The sequence below is a fragment of the Tursiops truncatus genome, chromosome 1 (assembly GCF_011762595.2).
Source record: "Tursiops truncatus isolate mTurTru1 chromosome 1, mTurTru1.mat.Y, whole genome shotgun sequence".
Classification (NCBI taxonomy): Eukaryota; Metazoa; Chordata; class Mammalia; order Artiodactyla; family Delphinidae; genus Tursiops; species Tursiops truncatus.
The window spans coordinates 149,696,032-149,723,093 of NC_047034.1; the positions used below are offsets into that span (position 1 = coordinate 149,696,032).

The window sequence follows — 27,062 nt, forward strand, 5'->3', positions numbered from 1 at the left end:
TGTAGTTTTCTTTCTTTGTGACATCCTTGTCTGATTTTGGTATCAAGGTGATGGTGGCCTTGTAGAAGGGATTTGGGAGTGTTCCTCCCTCTGCTATATTTTGGAAGAGTTTGAGAAGGATACGTGTTAGCTCTTCTCTAAATGTTTGATAGAATTCGCCTGTGAAGCCATCTGGTCCTGGGCTTTTGTTTGTTGGAAGATTTTTAATCACAGGTTCAATTTCAGTGCTTGTGATTGGTCTGTTCATATTTTCTATTTCTTCCTGATTCAGTCTTGGCAGGTTGTGCATTTCTAAGAATTTGTCCATTTCTTCCAGATTGTCCATTTTATTGGCATAGAGTTGCTTGTAGTAGTCTCTCATGATCTTTCTTATTTCTGCAGTGTCAGTTGTTACCTCTCCTTTTTCATTTCTAATTCTATTGATTTGAGTCTTCTCCCTTTTATTCTTGATGAGTCTGGCTAGTGGTTTTTCTATTTTGTTTATCTTCTCAAAGAACCAGCTTTTAGTTTTATTGACCTTTGCTACTGTTTCCTTCATTTCTTTTTCATTTATTTCTGATCTGATTTTTATGATTTCTTTCCTTCTGCTAGCTTTGGGGTTTTTTTGTTCTTCTTTCTCTAATTGCTTGAGGTGCAAGGTTAGGTTGTTTATTCGAGATGTTTCCTGCTTCTTAAGGTGGGCTTGTATTGCTATAAACTTCCCCCTTAGAACTGCTTTTGCTGCATCCCATAGGTTTTGGGTCGTTGTGTCTCCATTGTCATTTGTTTCTAGGTATTTTTTGATTTCCTCTTTGATTTCTTCAGTGATCACTTCATTATTAAGTAGTGTATTGTTTAGCCTCCATGTGTTTGTATTTTTTACAGATCTTTTCCTGTAATTGATATCTAGTCTCATGGCATTGTGGTCAGAAAAGATACTTGATACAATTTCAATTTTCTTAAATTTACCAAGGCTTGATTTGTGACCCAAGATATGATCTATCCTGGAGAATGTTCCATGAGCACTTGAGAAAAATGTGTATTCTGTTGTTTTTGGATGGAGTGTCCTAGAAATATCAATTAAGTCCATCTTGTTTAATGTATCATTTAAAGCTTGTGTTTCCTTATTTATTTTTATTTTGGATGATCTGTTCATGGGTGAAAGTGGGGTGTTTAAGTCCCCTACTATGAATGTGTTACTGTCGATTTCCCCTTTTATGGCTGTTAGTATTTGCCTTATGTATTGAGGTGCTCCTATGTTGGGTGCATAAATATTTACAATTGTTATATCTTCTTCTTGGATCGATCCCTTGATCATTATGTAGTGTCCTTCTTTGTCTCTTTTAATAGTCCTTATTTTAAAGTCTATTTTGTCTGATATGAGAATTGCTACTCCAGCTTTCTTTTGGTTTCCATTTGCATGGAATATCTTTTTCCATCCCCTTACTTTCAGTCTGTATGTGTCTCTAGGTCTGAAGTGGGTCTCTTGTAGACAGCATATATAAGGGTCTTGTTTTTGTATCCATTCAGCTAATCTGTGTCTTTTGGTGGGAGCATTTAGTCCATTTACATTTAAGGTAATTATCGATATGTATGTTCCTATTCCCATTTTCTAAATTGTTTTGGGTTCGTTATTATAGGTCTTTTCCTTCTCTGTCATTGAGATTTTTTATATGGATTACATTGAATCTGTAGATTGCTTTGACATCTTAACAATATTTTCTTGCAGTCCATGAACATGAGATGCATTTCTATTTATTTATGTCTTCTTTAATCTCTTCAGCAATGTTTTTTAGTTTTCATTGTACAAGTTTTTCATCTGTAATTAATTTATTCCTAAGTAGTTTATTCTTTTTGATCTCAGTGAAAAATGGAATTGGTTTTGTAATTTCCTTTTCAGATTGTTCATTGTTTGTATATAGAAATGTGACTGAATTTTGCATGTTGACTTTGTATCCTACTACTTTGCTGAATTCATTTATTCTAACAGTTTTTCTGTGTGTAATCTTTAGGGATTTTTATGTATGAGATTATATCTGTGAACAGAGATAAATTTACTTCTCCATTTTTAGTTTGGATGCCTTTTGTTTCTCTTTCTTGCCTGATTGCTCTGGCTAGGACTTCCAGTACTGTGTTGAATAGAAGTGGTGAAAGTGGACATCTTTGCTTTGTTCCTGATCTTAGAGGAAAAGCTTTCAGTCTTTCACCACTGAATATGATGTTCACTATGGGATTTTCATACATGGCTTTTGTTATGTTGAAGTAGTTTCCTTCTATTCCTAATTTGTTGAGTGTTTTTATCATGAAATGTGTTGACTTTTGTCAAATACTTTTTCTGTGTCGGTTGAGATGATCATGTGGGTTTTTATCCCCTTCATTATGTTAATGTGGTATATTGCACTGGTCAGTTTTCATATGTTGAACTGTTCTTGTATTCCAGGAATAAATCTCACTTGGTCATGCATGGTGTGCATAATCCTTCTGTCATGTTATTGAATTCATTTTGCTATTGTCTTGAGAATTTTTGCATCAAGGTTCATAAGGGATATTGGTCTGTAGTTTTAGTTCTTCTTTAAATGTTTGGTAGAATTCACCCATGAAGCCATCAGATCCAGGGATTTTCTTTGCACAGGAAACTTTTGATTAAGTATTCAATCTTCTTACTCGTTATAGGTCTATTCAGATTTTTGTCTTTCTTCATGATTCAGTCTGTGTTGATTTTGTGTTTCTAGGAATTTGTCTGTTTCATCTGAGTTGTCCAGTTTGTTGGTATACAGTTGTTCAAAGAACTCTCTTATCCTTTTTATTTCTGTAGAATCAATAGTAATGTCACCACTTTAAATTCTCATTTTAGTAATTTGAGTCCTTTTTTTCTTAGTCCATTTAGTTAAAGGTTTGTCAACTTTGTTGTTTTTTTTTCAAAGAACAACTTTTGGTGTTAAAGATTTTTCTCTAATGTTTTTATGTTCTCTGTTTCATTTATGTCTGCTCTAATCTTTATTATTTCTTCCTTTCTGTTAGCTTTGGGTTTGGTTTCTTCTTCTTTTTTAGGTCTGTTTTTTAATGTAAGTCTTTATAGCTATAAATTTCCCCCTTAACACTGCTTTTGCTGTTTCCTGTAAGCTTTGGTATGTTGTATTTTTGTTTTCCTTCATCTCTAAGTATGTTTTAATTCCCCTTGTAATTTCTTCTTTAATCCATTGGTTAAGTGTGTGTTGTTTAATTTCCACAAATCTGATAATTTTCCATTTTTACTTCTGTTTTTGATTTCTAACTTCATCCTGCTGTGGTCAGAGAAGATACTTTATATGGTACCTATCACTTAAAATCTATTGAGACTTGATTTGTAGCCTAACATATGGTCTGTTCTGGAAAATGTCCCATGTGCACTTGAGAAGAATGTGTATGCTGTTGTTGTTGGGTAGAATGTTCTATATATGCCTGTTAGATCGGGTTGATTTATTGTGTTAAATCCTCTATTTGCTTATCTTCTGTCTGGTTACTCTATCCATTATTGAGATAGTGGGTATTTAAGTCTGCAACAGTAATGGTAGAGCTGTTTATTTCTCCTTTCAGTTCTGTCAGTTTTTGCTTCATATGTTTTGCAGTATGTTATTAGGTGCATAAATGTTTGTAATTGTTCTGTCTTCTTGCTGTATTGCACCTTTTGTTGATATATAATGTCCTTCTTTACAAGAAGTAGGACTTCACAAGACATCTCTTGTAACATTTTTTGATTTAAAGTCTATTTTGTCTGATATTAGTACGACAATCCCTGTTCTCCTTTGGTTACTATTTGCATGGAGTATCTTTTTTCATCCTTTCACTTTCAATCTGTTTGTGTCTTTGGATCAGAAAGTGAGTCTTCTATAGTCAGCATATGGTTGGATCATGTGTTCTTATCCAGTTCTGCCAATTCTGTCTTTTGATTGGAGGGTTTAATCCATTTATATTTAAAAGAATTACTGGTAAGGAGTGAATTCTGTGTTTTGCTATTTTTTTGCTGTGGCTTGTAGCTTTTTTGTCCCTTATTTCCTGCATTACTGTCTTCGTTTGTGTTTAGTTGATTTTTTGTAGTGAAATGTTGAAATTCCTTTCTCATTTCTTCTTGTGTATGTTCTGTAGCTCTTTGTGGTTACCTTGGGGATTGCATTTAACATCCTAAACTTACTACACTCTAATTTGAATTTATACCAATGTAACTTCTATAACATGCAAAAACTCTGCTCCTTTTCGGCTCCACCTCCACCTCTTTTGGTTGTTGATGTCTCAAAATTACATTTTTCTACATTGTGTGGCCCAAAACATATACTAATAATTATTTCAAATGCATTAAATCTCTTAAATCATGTAGACAACAATATGTGAAGTTACAAGCCAAAGTTACAATAATATGAGCTTTTATACTAATAGTTTTTAGAAAACATTTTAGCCTCTTAAATCATGTATAGAACAAAAAGTGGAGTTAAAAATCATTGTTATGCTAATGCTGTCTCTATAATTGCCCACGTATTTACCTTCATTGAGATCTTTACTTTTTTCATACGGCTTTGTGTTACTGTGTAGTGTCCTTTCATTTCTTCCTGCAGGACTCTCTTGAGCATTATCTTCCGGGGCAGGTCTAACAGTAACAAACTCTATTAGCTTTTATTTATCTGGGAATGTCTTAATTTCTCTCTCACTCTTGAAAGGACACTTTTACCAGGTATAGGATTCTTTGTTGACACTTTTCTTTTAGCACTTTGGATAGATTGGCCCACTACCTCTGGCCTGTAAAATTTCTGATGAGAAATCTGCTTATAGTCTTATTGAGGATCCCTTATATGTGACAAGTCACTTCTCTCTTGCTGCTTTCAGGATTCTCTCTATATCTTTGGCTTTTGAAAATGTGATGATAATCTGTCTTGGTGTGGGTCCCTTTGACTTCATCTTACCTGGAGTTCGCTGAGTTTCTTGGATGTTTATATTCCTGTGTTTCATCAAATTTGGGAAGTTTTCAGCTCTTATTTGTTCAGATATTCTTTCGGGCCCCTCTTCTCTCTCTTCTAGGACTCCCACAATGCATAATTGGTCTGCTTGATAGTGTCTCATAGGTCCCTTTGGCTCTGTTTGCTTTTCTTCAGTCTTTTTTCTTTCTGTTAATCAGCCTTGATAATTTCCATTGTCCTATCCTATCTTCACATTTGCTGATTCTTTCTTCTGCCTTCTCTTCTTTGAGTCCCTTAGGTGAATTTTTAATTTCAGTTATTGTACTTTTCAGTTCCAGAATTTCTTTTTGGTTTCTTTTTATGTTTTCTGTCTCTTAGTTGATATTTCATTGTGTTTATGCATTGCTTTCTTAATTTTCTCCACCTCTTCCTTTAGTCTTTGAACATCTGTAAAGTTGTTTTAAAATCTTTGTATAGTAGATCTGCCATTAGGATTTTTTTTCAAGGACGGTTTCTGTGGATTTGTTTTTGCTTTGAATGGGTCATACTTTCCTGTTTATTTTTATGCCTTGTGATTTTTTTTGTTGTTGTTGAAAACTATACACTTGAATCTATTAATGTGATACCTGTGGAAATCAGATTCTTCCTCTTCCCAAGGGTTTGCAGGATTTTGTTACTGTTTTTGGTTGTTTTTGACTGTTGATGTTGGCATGTATTTTTACTTATTTGTCTTCTTCCATTCCATCTTTTTAATCTATTCTTCTATGTGGACAGCTTATCTTTGGTCCTCTGATAGGTTCTAAGCCTATAACTTGTCCCTTTCAGGATACATCACTTACTTTTCTAGCTTGCTTGAAGTCCTAGACCAGGTGTACCATACTTTGTCCATTGTTTCTTCGTTCTCCTCTCTTCCTTTCTTTCCCTGTTCAACAAAAATTGTCCCTTCTAAGTGCTGCCACATTCTCTTTTCCAAATCACCTTAAACCATTTCAGTCAACCTTAAAAGTACTAAGTGAATTTGAGTAGTTTATATGTACATCAGTATGCATGTGTGTTTGGGGGTGAGCCCCTGTGTTGCTCAGATCGTTGCCTTCAGATCAGGGAATTCTAGGAAAGACAGGTAGAAGATGTGGGTCAGTCTTAAGGCCATTTCAGAAGGCCATTGTACATGCTTGCCAGTAGCTCCCCTTTCTGCAATTTCAAAGCTGTAGGATGAAACAAGACTTTCTTCAAGTTTGTGGCCTAAATCTCTAAGAAAGGTCCAAAAGTACCTTTTGATTTTGGAACTGGGTACTCTTGGTCATGGAAAAAGCACTTTCCATCTGCTGCTGTCCTCTGTCAGAGTGGCCAGGCATCTCTTCTAGATTCTCTCTAGACTGAGATCCTGGGTTATTCCCCTAAAGCCCTTTGTTAGTAGACCTCTGTGGTCATCTCTGCTTGATCCTTGACCTTGATTATTTGGTTCTGGTTTTTATGATTCTCTTAATTTTTTCTGCCATCTTTCCCTTTTGTTGCCAGCACTTCCTTTCCCTCTAGGGTCCCCCCAGCTCCTCCTTGATTCTCAGTGCTACTCCATTCATAGCCTATTAGATGCAGAAGACCTGTAGTTTTCCCTCAGTGTTTATTTGTCTCCCAATTTCCTTCCCCTTTAGTCTTTCCCTTCTGAGTCAAAAGAACTTTAGCGAGCCCTGGCCTGCCAAGCCATGTTGACCTTTGTCAACACTTTGTGTGATCAGCTCTGGTGTTAAGTATCTATCACCTCATGCCTGCTGATGTCTTTTCACAAACATTCAGGGGTTTTATTTGTTTGTTTGTTTTTAACTAAAATTTTTTAAAAAATTTTTGGCTGCATTGGATCTTTGTTGCTGCACACTGGCTTTTTCTAGTTGCAGTGAGCGGGGGCTACTCTTTGTTGCAGTGCTTGGGCTTCTCATTGCGGTGGCTTCTCTTGTTGCAGAGCACAGGCTCTGGGCACGTGGGCTTCAGTAGTTTTGGCACGTGGGCTCAGTAGTTGTGGCTCACGGGCTGTAGAGCGCAGGCTCAGTAGTTGTGGCACACAGGCTTGGTTACTTCTCTGCATGTGGGATCTTCCCAGACCAGGGCTTGAACCCATGTCCCCTGCATTGGCAAGCAGATTCTTAATCACTGCGCCACCAGGGAAGTCCCATGTTCAGGTTTTTTACATGCCAGCCTGCTTCCATTTGTTTTAAGTCCTAGCCACTTTCTGTCATTCTTTTATTCTCCTTCTTGCATCCCTGTGTTTCACATTTATTCAGATATCTCATTTCTCTTATCTCTACCACCCAATAATTCTTTACCACATTTTCTTAGAAATGTAGTGTAAGAGGGGACTTCAGAGAGCTGTTAAAGCTGTTATCCTTTTATTTAACAGGTAAGGAAACTGATCCAAAGAGAGAAAGTGACTTGCCTGAAATTACAAAGTTCATTTAGATATAGGTCTTGACTCCCAGAATACAGCCTTTCCATATCCTTCAAACTTTCCCTGTCCCGTCTGTCTTCAAGACTCCCCTTTTGGTAAATACCTCTTTGGCCTCCTTAGAGATGCCAGAAACTAGTGTTGTAATGTGTTAGTGTGGAAGGGGGAAGGAGAAAAAGATGTTGTAGTACACAGTGTATTCCCTCTTCTTCCTAAATCATTTTACCTGTATTTACAATTTGTCTTGCCCAAAATGTTTAAATCCTCCAGTAATGTTTAAGTCCTCTAGTTGTGCTGTTCTTAATTTGATGCTCTGCTTAAAGGTCATTAAATACAAGTAGAAGTGCATTAATTCAGCAAACATTTATTTACACCTTTCCTGTGCCTGACTACATAGTGGGGACTAGGAATAATGAGGTGACTCTAGAATAATCCCTAATTTCAAGAAGCTCACAGCCTGATAGGTGAGACAAGTCTATCAAATACAGTATTATGAGGACTACATTTCTACCACAGGGCAATGGGAATAAGAGAAAGGGGCTTACTTGTCCTAGGGAGAAAGAAAAGCTTCATACAAGATGACACATTTCAGCTGGACTTTGCAGGATAAGTGGGATTCTATATGACAGAGAAGTCTGATCATTTCTCTGCTCAAAACCCTTTATTAGTGTCCGTTTTTCTCAGTAAAAACCAAAGACCTTACTGTGGCCTATATGGCCCTACAGAGTCTGGTCCCCCATTACTCTCTGACCTTGTCTCTTTTTCCCTTCCCCTCCCCTCCCCCTACCTCAGGGCCTTTGTACTTGCTCTTTCCTCTATCTTGAGTGAGCTTCCCCAGATAGACACATGACTCAAGTTTTTCCGTAAAAAAGCACCTACTACAGTGATACCTTCCCTGACCATCCTACTTAAATGGCACCTACTCAGCTCTCCTTTTCCCCTCTCCCTGCTTTATTTTTCTCTGTAGCGTGTATAACATACTATATAATTTACTTTATTTTCCTCCCTCCCGTCTTCACCCCTCCCAATCCCCTGAGAACCAGCTCCAAAAAGACAGGGAGTTTGTTTCTTTATTTATGTATTTCTAGTGCATAGAGCTGTGCCTAGCACAAATACTTCTTGAATGAATGAATGGTCATTCAACAACAGTCTACTTTCAAGAAATATGTTGTGTGATTAGATTTTTATTGAAGTATAGTTGATTTGCAATATTATATTAGTTTTAGGTGTACAGCACAGTATAGATTTATAAATTCTCATAACTACATTCTAAATGTTATAGGATCTCAGACATCTTTGAAACTGCATTATAAGTTAATTTCTTGCTTAAAAAGTCCAAGTAGACTCTCATTGTTCAATCTGTAATGAGAACATGGGGAAAAAATGAGGAGTAATGAGAATCTCTATATGAAAATAAAATCTTATGAATGTGACAAGTTTCAAAAAGTTAAGGCCATTTGTTTAATGTGGGTGTCTGTTTATTCCCTTAATCTTGTTTATTTCCATAATTCTCTAATTCTCACCTGTCTCCTCCTTTAAGGTAAGAATTACTAAGCCAAAAAAAAGAGAAATGAAAAAAAAATATATAAAAACAGATTAATTTAATCTCCAATAAAAATTAGGTTTTGTCTTATGACTTGAGTTGTTAAGGATAAGTAGAAAGAGAGCTAAGATTTTGCAGGATGGAGGCTGGGATGTTGTTCGTAAGTGAATGACCATATTACTCAGAGGAGGGCAGCCCCTCTAGCCGGATGCAACCTTTAAAAGGTACATCAGCCACGAACGTGAAGGCCGATCACATTTTTTCTCCTGCACAAATATACTAGAGCTGTAACTTAGTATAACTTTTATTAGTATAACTTTTCTCTTCTTTTCTTCCTAAATCTTCAGTGTGGTAAATTGGTCAGAGAGATCAGTTCTGACTTTAAACTTTACTCTAAAAAGACATGTTATCTTGGGAGGCAGTGGCTGGAAGTCAGAACTCTTGGGTTCTGTTCCTGGTTCTTTCTCATTTTCTCTCGTCTCATTTCCTCACCTACATGAACAGAAGTAGGGCTGGATTAGATTATCTCTGAGGCTGTCTCACACTTGGACAGTCTGACTTTCCAGTGGCAGGTGGAAACTTGTGAGCAGCCAAATATAGTGTGCCCTACCATGAATATAAAACGGAGATTTTTCTTCCCTTTCTAGTTTCCTCTGGGAAAATGATTGCTGTTTTCTAGTTTGATTACAGCATTCCTGGAATGCAAGTATAGTTTGTGTGAAACACTAGAATACCTTAGGGAAATAGCCTTTCCAGAATTCTGGATGTTTCATATAATATAAACCAGTGTTACGGTGGTTCTTCCCCAGGAGTTATTGTGGGAGGTTGCATGATGTTTCCTCCCCTCCCTTTCTATTTTGCATTAGGATGCAATATAATTGACATTCTGGAGCTATTATACTTGATGGCTGCTGTCAGTGAAAGCATATTAACTTAAGAACCTTCTGAAATGCTATTTGAATGAGATCTGTGTTTCCCATCTACACATCTTCTAAATAATATGTTTTTAATCACCTTTGATATAGCTCTTTTACTTTATGCAAATCTTTCCTGTCACTTTGTGCCTCCAGTCACTTTGTTAATCAGCTAGGGCACACTTAGGTCTGCTTTAAGGATGCGAAAATCAGGGCAATAGAGACAACCATTACTGGAAAGAGCCCATGAGTTAGGAGAACTGAATTCTAGCCCTAGGCCCTGTCAAACTGATGTGTCTTTGGGCAAATCTCCTCAGCCTTCTGAGCCTCTGTTGCCTCATCCATAAAATGGGGGTAATCCCTGTCTTGCCTTCACTGTGGGTCTAGGGGGAGACTCAGATGAAGTAATGGGATATGAAAATGCTTTTGAACTATAATGAGGTATGTAACAACAACAGACATAACTTACCTACGAGCTTCCAGAGAGTTAGAGGCAGTGCCAGAATTAGTACCAGTGTACTCACACCCAGCCTGGCACCATGTTTGAAAATCCAGCACCACCTTTGGCAGAGTTGTAGCATCTAAAAGGAGTGATCTTTCCTTCCCTTTCCTTCCTCACTTTACCAGCTTAATTTAGTTTTAGGTAACAGTTCTATTAAGATTTTTATGTTTGATTTGCTTTACTTAACGGTACTATGTTTTCCTTCTGTCTTCTTCACAATCTGATCAGGAAATTTGTACATAGACTCCAGGCAAAATCTCGCTCCTTCAGTGATGCCTCCCCCTGGTTATCCTCACATCCCGCAGGCACTCAGCACTCCAGGAACAACAATTGCAGGTGATTTGGGGTGTGGTGTGTTGGGGTTGGTACTTGGAGTTTAATATTGAAAAAGGCTTTAGCTGCCCCGACAGGGAAGGAGGCTGCCTCAGGAGCGGGTGAACTCCCTGTTTCAGAGGGGTGGGGTGCAGAATACCTGTAAGATGAGGATCAGAAGAGCCACCTTGTAGAGGCTTCTGGGTGGGTAAGTGAGAGCATATGCGCTGAGTTCCTGGCACACATAGGAAGTGTTCAATAGGTGTGTGTTTCTTTCTTCCTTTGTCCTCTCCCAAGTCACTGCTGACATTGCCTCCTTCCTTCCAGGCCATCACGGAGCCATGAACCAGCAGCACATGATGCCTTCCCAAGCCTTCCAGATGCGGCGCTCTCTGCCTCCAGATGACATCCAGGATGACTTTGATTGGGATTCGATTGTGTAGAGCTTGTTTCTTAAGGCACCAGACAGACCCAAGCGTTACCTTTCTGTGCAGTGAAGGGAAAGGTTTGAGAGAATCCAGTTGAGAAAATAAAGTTTCTAATCATTTTACCAATGTTATTGAAATTTTTTTTGAAGACAATCAAAAAGATTTTAGCTGGATAACTTACTGCTTTTATCTGACCCAGACAAGTACTACATGTTTGTCTCCCTGCCAGCTGCCCTATGTAGCTCCTAATTGTTGTGTGATTTGAACGGCTTTTGCATATTTGTGTCAGTTTGATGTTGACCACAAGTGCCAGACTGATTTTTCAGACAGAGCCTATTTTGCTGCAAGCAGTTTATAGATGCATATATGTAAATACATGTACAAAAATTATTGAAAGGCTTCAATTTTTTCTAATTGGATTATTATGTCTTGAAAAGAAAAGTTACTGTGAGTTTTTATTCCTTGTTAGGCTATTTTCGGCAGGATGCTTTTAACTGATGTAGGCAACTGAAAGGAAATAGATTTTTTCAAAGCCCAGTTCCCCTTATTTAATCTTTTTCGGAAATGTGAGTATTGAGTTCTACTCAGTAAGCCAGAGAACCCAGAATTTGATACTCTCCAAACAGTCCAAAGGGGCATGTTGTTCCTGAGCAGCATGAAGGACTGACCAATGTTTTTTTGATGCCTGGGGGATTCTAGAGTTCATGTTGCACCGTGTCAGCATCTGGTTTTCTAAGTCTGCATTGTATGCCAGTATTCAATGTGTTTGATTAGAAGCTGGGCACTGCTTGGCTTTTGAAACAAATCAATGTCTCCACATTCACTTATGTATTTATTATTCAAAAGTGTTATTTTAATATTTATTGCTATCTTCTGTGAATGCTCAGCTCCTCTTGGGTTCATTAAGGAGAAATGCAGTGTCTGAAAGCACAGAATTATTTTTCTTGATAAGAGTTTACAGACAAGACAATCAGAGAGAGATTGTGTCATTCTCTTTATCATTACTCCTGCCATGTGAGTATATTCTCTATCTTTGCATTCCTGCTAATTGAGACTTATTTGCTAAGTAGGATTTTCTGGAATTTGAATCAGAGTTCATTTGGGCAACGGGACAGCAGGGCAGTGTTTGTATAGCAAGTTTCCCCCTCATTCTCTTTCCATTTAGGAAGCACTGAAAGGAGGGTAGAGCCACACATGGATTTTATTTGCCTCCGTCTTCAGTGCAGTTACTGTCGAGTGGCCTGCTGTTTCTGTTGTCCTGTGTGTCTGTGTATGCATGACGTTTGGTTCCTTTCTTTGAAATGCAGCCTGCCTCTTAGGGGTTTTTATTAGTTGTTTGTTTTTTGTTTTGTTTTATTTCACAGTTACTTTGCATGGATTGATTGTCTTAGTTTTGTAATGAAACTAAGAGAAATGAGATTTCTTTTTTTAATGAATAGATTTTGAATTGGTTCTTTAGACCAGAAAAAAAAAGCAGAATTTTTCAGTTCTAATGGGGAAACGATGTTCCATCAAATCAAGGAGTACTAACTGCTCACTGGTTGCCTTTTAGCATCTCTAGTCTCTATCAGCCATGCTTATTAAGTCACTTTAATTACCCTTACTGATTCTGTGGTTGAGTAATCTCTACTTGAACTAAACAAACACCTTTGTTTCTCTGTGTGTGTATGTGAGAGTGTTTGCGAACGTCTTTGGGTATTTTTTTTAGTGGAGTGTTGCCTTGAATGAATCACTGGGAAGCCAGCCATGGTAAAGGCTGGTGAGGTTGGGGAGGAGGGAAGGGCTTTATATTCCTGTTGTTTGGATCCTGCTTGGCATGAAAAAGGAAACTCAGTTCCAGCCCCTTGGATCAGTAAAAATCAGAGGATTCTGGAAAGGCAGCCAATCAAGATGAGATAGCAGCCTGCAGAGTAAAAGCTTGGAAAAAAGGGGGTGATTCTCAGTAGTCTGCTCAAGTCACAGTTCTCTAGATACCAAAATAGCTGTTTTGAAACTATAAATTGTATGGGTAGCAGTGTGCACTTTAAACAATTTGGGTGTTAGAATGCAGTAGCTTATACTGAGTTATTCAAGTAGAAACCGCTGATGAAGATGTTACAAATTGTGTGAAGCTAATTTCCCATTTGGTAATCATTTACTGATTTGCAGTGATCAATATTTTTGTGAGAATTTAAACTTACCATGAATGGCCCTGGAGGCAGAGCCTCCATCCAGACCCATCCCACACTAGTGATTCATGTGGCCAGGGAGCCCGGGACAGGCTTTCTCACGGGCTCCAGCCAGACAAGGCTCCCTAGTGAGGTGCAGAGCATCCCTCTAGTGGCCATCTCAGTTGGTAGTTGTAAATGCAGAGCAGTTCTGTCTTGGACTTAAATTGACTGAAGACTTTTGGGGAAACGAATCCTAAATGCATGTAATCAAATGGGGGTACTCTGTCCAGGAGAATAATCCGACTGGCATTTGTGGCAGTGTTTGAAATGTAAATGTATTCATGTATGTTCTTGTAAATACATGTCTCTCAGATGTCCTTTGAAGTGGGAGGGAATCAATCTGGGGATTATTTCAAATGGAATAGAGTATTTTGATATTGTTCATTCAGAGGGTGATGTGTACATATCTATATTGTATATATGTGATGAAAATGCATTGGCTTTTTGTGCAGACACAATCTGCTCTCTGTACTGCTGTTGGACAGTCAGTGTTTTAATGTTTCTACAGTTTTGCTATTGCACGATTTCATATTTTGCCTCTATGATGAACGGCACCCATTCTTTGTAACTGTTTAGTGCTGTAAAGAAATATCCCAAGTGTCATTAGGATTGTTGCTGCCAGAAGTGATATGCATGAATGGCACTTAAAATAAATATATTATGTTAACTCTATTTACAACACCAATTGGTCTGTGTCATTTGCTGCAGTTGAGGGAACAAGATTGGAGCTAGTCCAGAAGCAGAAAGCCTGGAGTTAGTCATTCCTTGGGGTCTCAGAGGTTGTGTCCCATGTACTGCTGCCTGAGAACAGTCATTGCTGCTGTTTATTGAACATCTCACTTGCTCTGTGAACTTGAGGAAGTTATTTCATTTGTCTGAGCTTTCATTTTCCTCATTTACAGTGCCTATAAAATGAGAATAATACCTACCTCCTAGAGTTGTAGAGGGATTAAATTAATTAAGGCATTTAGAACAGCATCTGGAACATGAAAAGTACTCAGTATGTGCCACATGCTGTGCTAAGTAGATATTGTTATCCTCAGCTTACATGTGGGAACAACTCAAGTAGAGGTATAATGGCTTCCCCACATCCTTTGTTGGTAAGTGGTAGAGCAAAGGTTTGAATCCAGAGCATTTGACTCCAACGTCATGTTTTTTACACCATCCTCTGTTACTTCCAGTGGAACACCCCGGTCCCTCTACCCCTACCCTGGACCCTAGTCTTGCCCCCAGCACTGCCTTCCCAGAGTGCTCTTTCCAAAAGGTGAAAGTGGAGCTTCTTAACATTTGCTGAGCCCACACTGTGTCAGCCCTTCCCATGAGAAATTTAGAGATGAAAAAGCCACGGTTCCTGGCTGTAGGGGGTACAGACTTACCCAGGACAGGGAGCAAATGCCAGCCCAGGGAACTTGCCCAGGGAAGCTACTCTGAAGATGCCCCCTGGCAAGGCAAGATTCTGTTGGTGAGCAGTTAGGTCATGCTGAGGCTAGGGCATTGGCTTAGGAAAGCCTTGGGGTGGGCATGGGCTTTTTAAGTTGAGTTTTCAAAGGACTCAACGGGAGAAGGTGTTTCCATTTATACCACTGCTCTGAGCCAGGCATGGAAGCTAGATTAGCATGGGCGCAGGGTGAGGTTGAAGCCAAAGAAGTGACGGTTTGCTAGTTAAGAGCCAAGCACCAGCAATCCCTGGAGTTGGGATGAGTGCTGGTGTCCCGACCTGATTGTGGAAACAGGCTCAGAGAGGCTACCAATGGGCAGACCAACGACACTGGTGGAAGTGGACTTGAAGCTGCGGTCTGTCTCACTCAGGAAGGGGAGAGATTCCCACCAATCCCATAATCCTGCTCAGGACCCCTCACTACTTCTAACTTAACCCATACAACACTGTCAGGAAAACCTATTTTTAACCATTTTACCGATGGGAAACTGAGGCTCAGAAAGATTAACTTGCCTTAATTAAGTTCTCATAGGTAGTGGAGGATCTGGGATCATTCAGTCTGGGCCTGACTCCAAAGCCCATTTCCTTTTGCTCCACCCAGGGATAGTGCCTACCCATCCTGTGTGTGTGTGTGTGTGACTTGGAGGAGCTCTGCTTTTCCATCAGTGCCTCTGAAAGACTGTAGTAGGGGGCACGGTTAGATCTGGTCACTTTGTGCTGATTCAGGCACAGCTAAAGTGCACCTTTGTGCTGATCAAATGAGAAAAAGATCATAAAGATGCATGTTTCATTCTTGTGGCTTTACCATGTTGCAGTGTGTTAAGGGCTGCTGTTTATAGATGTGCCCTTACCAGTCAGACAGAGCAGTCCTGGAAGAACCACGTAAGCATCAGTTAGCATTCATAGAAGGGTTGACCGCATCAAAAGGCCCTAGGATCACAGAACTATCTTGAAAGCTTCAAGCTGGGAGGGGCCTTTGAAATCATCTAATATTATAAAACACCCACATTTTGCAGTTGAGAACATTGAGACCCAGAGGGGAAAGTGACTTGCTCGAAGTCATACATTAGTTAGGGGAAATTTGGGGGAAGGGGAGGAGTGGAGAAAGTCATCTTCCCGGCAGGAATTTAAAATTCCTCACACATTGTCTTGATCTACACAAGAAGGTGATGCTGTAGTATAGTTACTGTAGTTATTGCTCCGCCTTACAGAAAAGCAAACTGCTTTAGAGAGGTAAGGCGCAAGGCAGCAGCATCCTGAATGCATTCAATCAAAGCATGGGAATTTAATTAGACACACTTGGCCAAAAAGAGAAAGAAGGGAAATCTTAATGTGAGAGTACCTACCTGTGATGAACGTGTGCCCCTCAGTGAGTGCAAGTTGGAAGATTCAAACCTGAGACCATAACTGATGTCTGCTTCCAGGTGCCTCTCTGCCTGAGCGTCTCACCACTGAGTGTCGTTCCAGTGGGTAAAGATACACATTCTGTACAACATTGCACTTGGATGCAAGCCAGCTACTTCAAAGACAGACTGTAACCAAGAATTAGGAAAAATGACCATGTTGGGCTTATTGAGATGGTGTGTTTTTCCCCAGTGTGGTGCCTTCCTAAAGGGTTTTCCAGAGGATTTTGGACTTACCTCCCTGTGTGTCTCCCTCACATGATAAGCAACTAGTCAACATGTGCAAAGCACACATTTGGTAAGTGCACCAGAGCCGGAGTCTAACCCCAGGTCAAGGCTGCTTCGACCCAGCCCTGAAGCTGTGCCTTCAGCAACGCTGACCCTGGAAGTCCAGAGTAGGACGGCCACCATGTATTCCTTGTTACTTCACGTTACTTATTCTAAGTACTTGTGGGTTATCAGATTTCGCCTTCAAAACAACTGTGTGGTGGATACTATTGTTATCAACCTATTGCAAAGGAAAAATCTGAGCCACAAAGAGATTAAGTCACCTGCCCAGGGTCATCCGCTCGTAAGTGGTAGAGGTAACAATAGCTGGAGCAGGAGAGCCAGGATTTCAAACCCAGGACATCCAGCCCCAGTGTCTACACTGCAGTGCGCTGTGCTGTCAGTCCTTACAGGGCAAAGAACGGGGAGCCTTAGAACAAAGCCATGAGGCCGCAGTGAGCACCGGAGGCCGCCAGAGGGCGCAGGGCTGCCAGCTGTGTGCCTTTCCTTGTTTGGAAGGTTTCCTTTACCACAGGGGCTGTGTTCTCTTCCTCTGCAGCCCCCAGAGCTGGGAGCTCCTACAGACAGGTAGGGACCCCAGTGGCCAGCCCTCAGACTCTGCTCCCGCATCAGAGCTTGCTGGAGGGAGCCGAGGAGCCCTCTAGTCCTCGGCGATAAACATACTGGGGGGGGCCCACTGCAGAGTGGCCTCTGAGTCTGCTGCCTGGGCCCAGCCCTCCTGATGCCCACTGTCACCTACTCTGAGGTTAGGGTGGGGAAGGTCACCCCACCATCAACCCCAGATCTGAGTTTCCTGAGGCTCTGCATTCCTGGGACCAGTTGACGTCTTGTTTAGGCAAGTGGCCGGGCCTGCCACACACCTTGCCACGGGGCATCTACCCTTGTCCTCCCAGCCCTGCCTCTGAGCCCACACACGCTCACACAGCGAGTCCCGGGGCCGTCACAAACATGATGATTATTGCCACTATTTGCCAGGCCCTGTGCCCAGTACTTGACAGCAATTATCTGAGTTAGCACTCCCAGTTACCTTGGAGGTTGGTGTCATTATCCTCCTTTTACTGCTGGACATTGCCACTCAGAGAGGTGAAGTCATTTGCCCCAGGTCACCATCAGTGAGAGGTTGGCAAGGGGACGGGAACCCAGAGCTGCCTTATTGCGGTCTGCTCTTCCCACTGAGGGCCTTGGCCTCTTCCACAGCACTCCCCAGTTGCCCTTGATCTCCCTCAGGGCCATTCACCACACCCATCCCAACCCACCCTACCCTAGCATGGGGCCTGAGCTGATGTCACTGGGTGAAGGCCACCCCTCTCATGATGCAGCCCCCAGAACGTCAGAGAGGCAACTTCCTGTCCCAGACAATGGCAATAAAGACGTCCGAGCGCACTTCCCACCCTTCCCATGCCTGAGTGACGTCCACAGGCAGAGGCCTTCCTGGGAACGGTCCTCTGGTTCCATGTGAGAACGTGTGAGTGCATGAACTCTGACTGGGTGTGGGGGGGTGCGGTGTAGGTCCTATAAGTCAGGGTAACTGCGAGTGCTTGTGTGACTCCGATTGTGCTCACGAGGCCCTCCGTGTGTGTGAGCCAGACCTTGTATGTTGGTGCTTGTGTGTCTTGTGATGGTGTGCTCATGTGTCTGTGCCTGGATATGTGATTGTGTCGCCTGCATGATTGCGTCTGTGTGCCTCAGTGTGTCTGTGTGTGATCGTAAGCCGCAGACAGGAGACAAAGCATTCTGCCCAGGGCAGGGAGGGCGGGATGGCTCCCCACGCAGGTTCTGGCTTCCTCCTCCCTTCCTAACCTTGTTAGCCACTCGAGTCTTCCCCAGCAGCCCACGTCCCCAGAGACATTTGCCTGGGATAGAGCCGGGTTCCCAGGCACACTCAGGGTTAGGCCCTGCAAATCCAATACAGATGAATTCTTCCCCTTTTCTCATCACATCCTTGGCCTGGCCGCTGTCACTGCTTCTCCCCACTGTGGCCCTTTGGACTGGATCCCAGATCTATCTATACCTGCTCCTGCCCCCAGGCAGCTCCTACCCTCCTCCTTGCACCCCGCAAAGCTTCCTGGCCAGACCAGAAGCTGGTCCATTGTGAGTTGCTGGCCTGTGGCTGATCGTGTTTTCTGCAGGCGTCAAAGCCCAGAAAAATACATGAGGCAATGGAAAGAACACGAACTCTGGAGTCAAAAGAACCTAAAGTTCCATCTGGGCAAGACGTTGCTCTCTCTGAGCCTCAGCCTCCTCATCTGTATAATGGGATTAAAGTGTTGATGGGCTCATCCATGAGAAGTCAGATGGAAGCAGCCAGCACGGGCCCTGGCACGCTGTTGGTCCCAAGGACCCATCTGCCTTCCCTGTCTGCCCTCCTCCCTTGCTTCTCTTGCACACGCCAAGACCCATGGATACCCCAGCACACCATCCTTCCAATCACCCCTGGCCCTCCCAGGGTACTGCTGGGGGTGGAACACACCCCTTCCCTCCTGGACCAGTGCAGCAGCCATACCTAGACAGTCCGCTCCCAACACCAAGGGCCATGATGGTCTTTCTAAATCACAGCTCTTCTCATGGTCTTCCCCTAGCTTCCCACTGTCACCGGGTGAAGGGCAAAATGCCTTAGCCTGGTGTTTAAAGCCTCCTCTGGCTGCCCACCCACAGCCCCTCTTGAGACACTCTCTGCTTCAGCCCATCCTCCCTCCCTTCCCCTGTGTGCTTCCTGTTGCCAGGCCTTTGCCATATAGCCCCCTTCTCTGTGGGTCCAAATCCTCCCATTGATCAAATCCTCCCAGTTCAAATGCCACCTGGTCTGGCAAGCATCCCCAGACCCGGCCACGGGGGGACCTTTTCTCCCTGCGGAGCCCCAGGGAGTTTGTGCCCGTGTCCTATCCTCCCTCTAGCCTGTGGGCTCTGAGGCACATGGCAGGAGCTGCAGGTGGGTCTCCCTCCTTCCCTGACAGCCTTCGGGTGTGATGGGTTGTTTCCATGGCCAACGCCCAGAGCAGGCCAGGGTGTGGCAAAAGGAAGCCCTGCTGTGTGGGGAGCAGATGGTGAATGGAGCTCCCCCAGTGCCTTGTCCCGGCCAGACCATGGGGATGTGAGATGACACTGCCGAGCAAACAACCAGACACACCCTCTGTCTACTCCCCAGCTGCCCCCGCAGAGCATCACGGGAAAGATCCTGCCCACCCCAGCGCCTGGGGGAGGGGAGGGAGCCCGCCACCCCTGCCTGGACTTGGGCTCAGGCCAACAGGCTTCAAATTCCCACTCAGCCATCCACTTTCTCTGTGGCCCTGGGCACTCTCCCAGGAGCCTGGTTTCCTCCTCTGTACAACGGGTATCGCTGCCCTGTAAAACAGGGTCTGACTCAGTGGTTGGGCCTTTCTTCTTCTCCTTCCCCAAAGATGGGGGTCTGGGGCTAGGAAGACAGGACAGGAGGTATGAACCGAATAGAAGTTTAGCTTTTCTTTGGCACTTGTGAGAACTGGCCTCTGTTCTGGAATTTACAGCTTTGTGACTGCAGCTGGTGCCAAGTCCACCTGGCAATGAGTCTGAAAAGTTGTGCCTTCCTCTAGGCTGAGCTAGCCACACACCTGTGTCTGTGCTTCCCTCGCTGTTGGCTGGGTGCCCTCGTGCAGAGAGCCACCAGTGAAACTGCTCCCGGAGCTTCTGTCCGCACCTTCAGGAAAGTCATGCTTTCTTACCCTCTCTGGGCCTCTGAGCTTCAGTGTGCCCACCTATAAAATGGGGTTCTATAGTGATTTCTTATGTATTCCCAAAGCTATTGGGAGGTTCACATACATCGTGATGCCTTCCTCATGCAGTTCTGGGCTCTCAGAAGAACCTCCAGGACATGTATGCAAGCAGGATGCGGAGGCTGTAAAGTGTGGGCCACAGCCTCTTCATGGTCACACAGATCAGCATGGGAGTCTTCAGACTCCCACCCGGGCTCTGTTCCAGGCCTTTCTCCCTAGGGTCAGCTGAGGCCTCCAGCCTGCAGGGAAGCAGAGCCAGGCCTGGGAGGGCTGGGCCTCAGTGGACCCAACTTTAACAGGCACCCTGGAACCATGACGAGGTCACCCAAACACAAGAGTTCAACAATCTCTAGGCCAAAAGGAATGGCATCAGCATCCTCACAGAGACCAGAGGGCGGCCCAACAGCAGGGGAAACCCACGCAGCTGCCAGCAGTGGGTGAGGGGTGGCTGGGCTGCAGGGCTGGGTCTGGTTTTCACACCTGTAAAGCACGTAGCCTAGAGTGAGTGTTTGATCAACATTCGCTGCTATTCTTAATGTTATGATTATTACTAATACCACGGCCTTCCTGGTCTCCTGAGAGATCGGGGCTACCCACTAAGTGCCAGGCCTTGTATGGGTACTGGGGCCACGATGGAGCAAGACACAGGCTCTGCTCTCAGAAGCTCGTAGGAAAGTGGGCAGGACAGATAGTTTGGTAGGTTTTATAAGGGGAGAGTATAGGAGGCTGGTGGAGCCCAGAGGTGGTGGGGATGGTCTTAACACAGGCCTGCTGGGGCTGGAAGTCAGGACAGTTTTCTCGGCAACCCAAAATTCAGTGTAGTTGTTATTGTCTCCATTTTTCTGACGCAAAAACTGAGGTTCAGAAAGGGCACACAGCTGTTCACTGATGGAGCTAGGACTCTACCCCAGGGCTGCCTGGCTCCAAAGCTGGAGCTTTTTCACCTACAGCACCCCAGGTATGGGCCCCTTCTTCCTGGCCCACTCCTAGGGAGTCTTTCGGGATCCTGGGTGAAGGGTGAGCAGGGGCCTGACCATGATGGGCCTTGAATGCCAGGCCAGGGAGTCTGGGCTTCCTTCTGAAGGTTTGGGGCAGCCATTGATGGGTTTTCATGTGGGGAGGCAGGTAGAGGTGGCATGGCCTGGGAGGCTATGGAGGTGTGAGAGTTTGCCAGAAGGGGTGGCCTTTGGATGTGAGGTGCCCAAACAACCCAGACCCACTCACCCCCCTTAAGAAATGATGAGGGGTGTTGGTGTGCTGGGGAACCGAGGCCACAGGACTCAGGTGGGGGCCTGGGGTGATCCAGAACCCCAGGCTTCCAAGAGGACCCCAAGATCCAGCAGCTTCGATGCAGGAGAGGAGGGAGGGGGTCTGAACTCACACCTAGGCCCAGGCTGGGCCAGGGAATTGGCAGGGGTGGGAGGGGCGTTAGTTCACATTTCCCAGGGGAGATGTCAGAGGTAGGGTTGGGTAGGTCAGGGCCCGAAGTGCTGAGGCCTGTGAGCCGTTTCCTCTTTCTCACAGTGTGGAGCTTACATCACTCCCACACACCCGCTCCACCCCAGCCTTGCAGCAGGTAAGCCCCGGCTAAGGGGTTATGGGAGAAAGAGGCTTCAGGAACCAGAGGCCCCTCCCTTTACCCCCAATCCCACTGTAACCTAGGAGGGGAAAGACTGAAAAGCCAAAGGGAGCCAGAAACAGGGCTCCTGCAGCCCACAGCGGCCACACCGAACCCCATCCTTCATGCTAAACCAAACCCCAGTCCAGCCTGAGCCCCGCGCTTAACCCCAGACCCAGCCCCAGTCATAAACCCCACCCACACCTCCAACTTAAACTGCAGACTCAGCTCCCGCCTTAACCCTACCACAGAACCCTAAGCTAACCCCAAACCAACCTCCATGTCAGCTACAATCCCCACATCGACCCAATCCTAGCTACACCCCTGATTCCAAACCTAACCCTGACCCTCACCCCACACCCAAGCTCAGCTCCATCCTGACCCTGACTCAAACCCCAATCTGAGTCCTAACTTGAACTCCTATCACTATCTGCTACTTCATCTTGCCCTAATGTAACTCCAGTCCCAGTTGGTAACCTAAGACTGATCTTAACCCAGCTTTCACCCTAACCCAGCTCAAGTCCACCCAACCCCAATTCCAACCCCAGCGCCAGCCTCAGCTGCACTCCTGATCTCTACCTGTGCTCACCACCATCCCAATCACAATACATTCTACCCTTATGTGTATCTCTAGCCTCACCTTCAACCCAAACTCCATCCGTAACCCTAAGGTACCCTATCCCATCCCTAACCCTCTGCTGGGGCTCATTCCCACCCAGCTCTCAGCTAGCAGCGGCCACCATGTGGCTGGACTGGACATGTAGACTTCAGCGTACACACACACACACCTTGCATATACTAACACACTTCAACTTACACACACTCCTCAGTGTACACACACACACTAGAAAAGGGAGGGAATCTTAGTCTGGTTCTGAGGACTAGCCTGAGAGGGCAGGTTGGCCAAGTGTTTCCTGCCCCTCCCTTGGGCTGAACCCCTTTGAAGTACCCTCCAATTTCCCCTGCAGTGTTGACTTTTCCCACCCAGGGATTCCCACCCCCACTCCTTTCTTTGGAGCCATCCTGGCTTGCAGCCAGATTGGTTTGTAGATTAGAACAAAGCAGCTCCCAGGACTCCCCTTCCTCCGTGTCCTGGAGGCTCTGCTCACAAAAGAATACAATGAACACACACTATGCCGGGGTACAGTCCTCATGAGGGTCAGAGTCTAGAGGGGCAGAGACACACACCCAAGTAATCCAACTCAACAAGATCCCCAGTAGGGGAATGTATCTGGTTCTGTGAGAACAAAGAGAGGTTATTTAGCTGAGGATGCAGTGGGGGTTATTTGATCTGGGCCTTAAAGTTTAAGTAGGAGTTCACCTAGTGACAAGGAAGGAAAAACCTTCCAGGCAGATGGAGTAGCATATTCAAAGGCAGGGATGCTGGGAGAGTTGAGCCTGGCAGGAAAGGCCAGGGTGGGGGAGATTAGGCTGAGTTAGTTGGGGGAAGCAGAGCAAAAAGAGGAGGGACACGGTGTGGGCAGGGGGTGGGGGGGATGGTTAGAGGGGCAGGGGGCAAGGGAATCAGGAGGGAGTGGGGAGAGCACATCCAAGGATGATCTGAGGCTGCAGGACAGGCAGGACAGCAGGCCCAGCACCAGATGAGAACAGGCTGTGGCTCAGATCGGCAGGTGGTCTCCAGAGGGGCCAACGGGGACCAGAAGCTGTTGTGGCTATTGAACAAAGTAATGATAACTGAAGGATCTTTTACTGAGTGCTTTCTGTATGCCAGGCATTGAGGTAAGCATTTTTATAACCTCATTTAATTCTCAAAATAACCCCACGAGGTACGTATTATTATATTGGTCCCCAGAGAGGATACAAGGGGTCCTGATGTTCAGAGAGGGAAACAATTTGTCCAGATTCACACACATAGGAATGGGGCAGTAGATGGGACTCGAACCAGGCCTGTGGATGGCAGAGCTGAGTCCTTCCTCAAAGTCACAGTGGCCAAACCTAACGCCTGCCTTGGTAATCTCATTTCTTAACACTTGAAGCCCCCTGGCAACCTCCTCCTCCCCCGCAGGCTGAATTACTCACATTTCCTCGATTATTCCAGGCCTATTTCACCTCCCTGCTGTCTCACGTGTAGTATCCTCTGCAAGAAACGGCCTTCTACCCTCAGCCCCTTCTCCAAGAAAATCTCCACCCATTCTCTAAACCTCCTTTGGGAAAGCTTCTTGAACTGCCCCGCCCCTTGGCTGGTCGAATGGCCCCTCCATTCCTCATGCCCACCCACTCCCCTAATCACCCTGCATCGCCACTGGTCCTCCCTCTTTAAGGGCTGGGCTGGGTCTGCAGCCCCACCCTGGCGCATGGCGTGGCCCACAGTCATCAGTGAGTGTGAGTGGTTGGTCCTGAATGCAGGACCCAGCCCAGCCATGGGTTAAAGTGGGAGTCCAGGAAGGGGCTGGGGCTCTGACGGCCTCCCCCGACTGATTTCTTACCGGCCAGGGCTGTCTTGGGCCTTATCTGATTAGGGTTAAGTTGACAAGCAAGCAGATGAGACACTGGCAAAGACTCCTGGGTTACTCAGTAACCCTGCTCTCTTTAAAAGTCCCACTGTTCTCCCCTTGCATGCAGAACCAAGCCCTCTTCTCTCTTGGGCGCTGCTGCCACGAACACCTTCCTGCTCTCTGCACTGTGCCTCCTGGGGGCCTGGGCCGCCCAAGCAGGGGGAGTCACCGTGAAGGTAAATTCTCCGTCCCTACTGTGGCCCAGCTGGCTCTCTATGTCCAGGGCCCAGGGCCTGTCCCCTGATAGAGCACCCCTCTGGGGACGGAGTGGGGAGTATGTCTAAGGCTTGACTCTTCCCCAGGGACCCCCTTCTCAGTCCTGCCTCTTACGCCTTCCTCTTCAAACTTGGAGAAAGAACATCAGGTAGAGAAAAGAGAAACAGTTTGGGAAAGGCAGGTGATTAGCCAATTTACAGAGTGCCTGCCATGACCAGGTTCCTCCAGTATGTCACCGTGACGCCAGGATCACCGTGGCAAGAGGGAGTATTAGTCTCAGTTTTCAGAGGCGTCAAATAGAGCCTCAGAGAGATTCTGTAACTGGGCGTGGGCACATGGTTGGGAAGGGAAGGAGCTTGATTCAGTTCCAGACCTTCCTCCTCAGCCACAGCCCTGGCCTGGGTCTCAGGAATCACCTGGACAGCCTGGAGGTCCTGACGGAAGGGTGTGCCCATTGGTGTGGATGCCGGCCGTAGGCCAGCCTGGTACTCATCGGGGGCCCCATTCTATCACAGCCAGGCCCCGGGAGGCCTTTTACTGCTTCTCAAACATCAGCCAGGCAGCAGGCTGGAGCCGGGAGCCAGGGGATCAGCCCACACTGCTCTCAGGCAGGGGTGAAGACAACTGGGACACAGCCACGTGGATTCAGGATGCCTGAGCCTTGGTCCCAGCTCTGTGCCTCTCCCTACAAATCAGCACAGTGGCTCCCACTAATAGGCACCTATTGTGTCCCTGCCGCTTCGCATCTGTCTTCTCCATTCCTCATATAACAGGCAGACCCTAGGATCCCAGAGTGTAATGACCCGTCCATGGTCGCAGAGCAAAACCAGGATTCAAGCCCAGTGTCTGGCTCTGAGCTCTGACCACCTTATATTGCCCCGCAGTGGAGCACCTGGCTCCCGTGTGCCGCAAACACTGTTTGAGTGTGAGCACCGGGGCTGGAGAGGGGGCGGTCCTCGGGGAAGCGGCCAGGGAGCAGGCTGTATGTAGCCTGGCCTCACACCCTGGACATGTCTCTCTCAGGATGGAGAGTTCTCCTTTTCTCTGGAGTCAGTGAAGAAGCTCAAGGACCTCCAGCAGCTCCAGGAGCCTAGGAGGTCTAGAAATACTGGTGGATCCCTCGTTCCCATCCTCTGTAGCTCCCTGAGGTTTCCCGAAGAACTCAAGCCTCTCTGCAAGGAGCCCAATGCCCAGGAGATCCTGGAGAGGCTCGGTGAGTAACCCCCTCTCTGAAGGGCGGGGCCCAGGAATTCCCTGATTGGTGGCACTTGAAGGAGAGGTGTGTTCTGATTGGTGGGATTCCGAGGATGAGCTCTGCTCTGATTAAGCCCTCTGCTGTGTGTCCTGGTTTGTCTGGTCTCGGCTGTAACGCCTTTCTGGGTAGGCTCTCCGCCCTGATTGGCCGGCTTGCCGTACTTGTGTCCTGGTTTGGGGTGGGAAGTGCCGCTGGTCAGAGAGGACAGGCCTGGGTTTCTCCTGGGTAGCGGATGTTCAAACTCTGGCTCAAGGGACGGCGGGAGCTTTGGGCAGAGGAAGCTGCTCTCACGGGGCCCCGTTTCTCCTGTCCAGAGGCCATCGCCGAGGATCCGAGCACGTGTGAGATCTGTGCCTACGCTGCCTGTGCTGGATGCTAGGACGGCGGGTGCTCGCTACCTTCTGTCCCTCCCCCGCAGGCCGCTCCCCCTCCTCGCAGCTCCACCTACCCAGAATGGAGGAGTGACGAGAGGGCAGCCTGGGGAGGCCCAGCCCCTGCCCGCATCCGAGCTGCCGGTACTTTCCAAGATCCACCCCCACCGGCGGATAATAAACCAGATTCCAGAGTCCTCCTGGTGTTGCTTTCATTCCTTCTTTCATCCCACTTTATGAATGCCTACCCTGCCCTCGCCAGCTCAGGGTTTAGTGTGCTAAGTGCAAGAACCCTGCTCTTCCTGCTAAGCCAGTATCGGTACTGCCCCCCACTCACAGACGCCGAGGAGACTTGAATCCAACGACCACCAATGGAGGAGGTGGAACTTCTGCTTTTCTTTCATGATCCGTAAGCCACATGTGAGCTCCTGTGCTGGTTTGGATGACCGACACAAGCACTGAGGGGCTATGAGATCAGCCCCTGGCCGGAGAGTGTTCAGGGGGCCTCAGAATCTGGCCCCGTCCTGACCACTTCAGCAATGCCTCCTGCCCTCCCCCCAGGGCCCACACCCCAAGCCATAGTTCTCACTATGTCCTCTGCTCCCCTCACCTCTGCTCACCCCTGATCTCTTGGGAGATCCCTCCTCCCAAGGTTGCAGGGGTGCCTGATGAGATGGGTGGTGGGGTAGAATTATTTAATGCTCCTACTCTGGAGCCAAACTCTCTGGGTGTCAGTCCAGGCACTGCTTGTTACCAGCTGTGTGACTTTGGGCAGGTTACTTAGCCTGTTCTCTCCCCTACTTCACAGGGGTGAGTGAAGATTAAATGAGGTAACACAGGGAAAACTCTTAGAGCTCCACCGGGCCCAGTGTGAGCGAGCACTGTGCTGATGCTATTATTATTATTATTATTTCTGTCTAGATGGCTCTGCCTTGTGCCTGGCACATAGCAGGTG

The 27,062-nt window shown here is 45.8% G+C and overlaps 2 protein-coding genes across 10 annotated transcripts in view; both read left to right on the top strand.

Annotated features, from left to right (window-relative positions):
- FOXJ3 (forkhead box J3) overlaps positions 1-13,925 on the top strand; it is a 130,839-nt gene extending 116,914 nt beyond the window's left edge. For all 9 annotated transcript variants that reach the window (XM_073791271.1, XM_019938004.3, XM_019938008.3 and 6 more), the window contains 2 exons: positions 10,532-10,639; positions 10,943-13,925. In XM_073791271.1, coding sequence (XP_073647372.1) covers positions 10,532-10,639; positions 10,943-11,058 — 224 coding nt within the window. In that variant the 3' untranslated portion in view covers positions 11,059-13,925. The remainder of the gene's footprint in view (positions 1-10,531; positions 10,640-10,942) is intronic.
- A 6,518-nt stretch (positions 13,926-20,443) lies between these two features.
- On the top strand, positions 20,444-26,296 carry GUCA2A (guanylate cyclase activator 2A). The gene is made up of 4 exons (XM_033837098.2): positions 20,444-20,568; positions 24,333-24,441; positions 25,505-25,694; positions 26,051-26,296. Exons 1-4 carry the CDS (start codon positions 20,444-20,446, stop codon positions 26,113-26,115), a joined length of 489 nt encoding a protein of 162 aa, XP_033692989.1. The 3' UTR covers positions 26,116-26,296.
- The last annotated feature ends 766 nt before the right edge of the window (positions 26,297-27,062 follow it).

Coding starts and splice junctions, on each gene's coding strand:
- GUCA2A (XM_033837098.2), top strand. CDS start 20,444: ATGACGAGGTCACCCAAACACAAGAGTTCAACAATCTCTAGGCCAAAA. Junction 20,569..24,332: donor CACGCAGCTGCCAGCAGTGG/GTGAGGGGTGGC, acceptor CCTTGCATGCAG/AACCAAGCCCTCTTCTCTCT. Junction 25,695..26,050: donor GGAGATCCTGGAGAGGCTCG/GTGAGTAACCCC, acceptor TCTCCTGTCCAG/AGGCCATCGCCGAGGATCCG.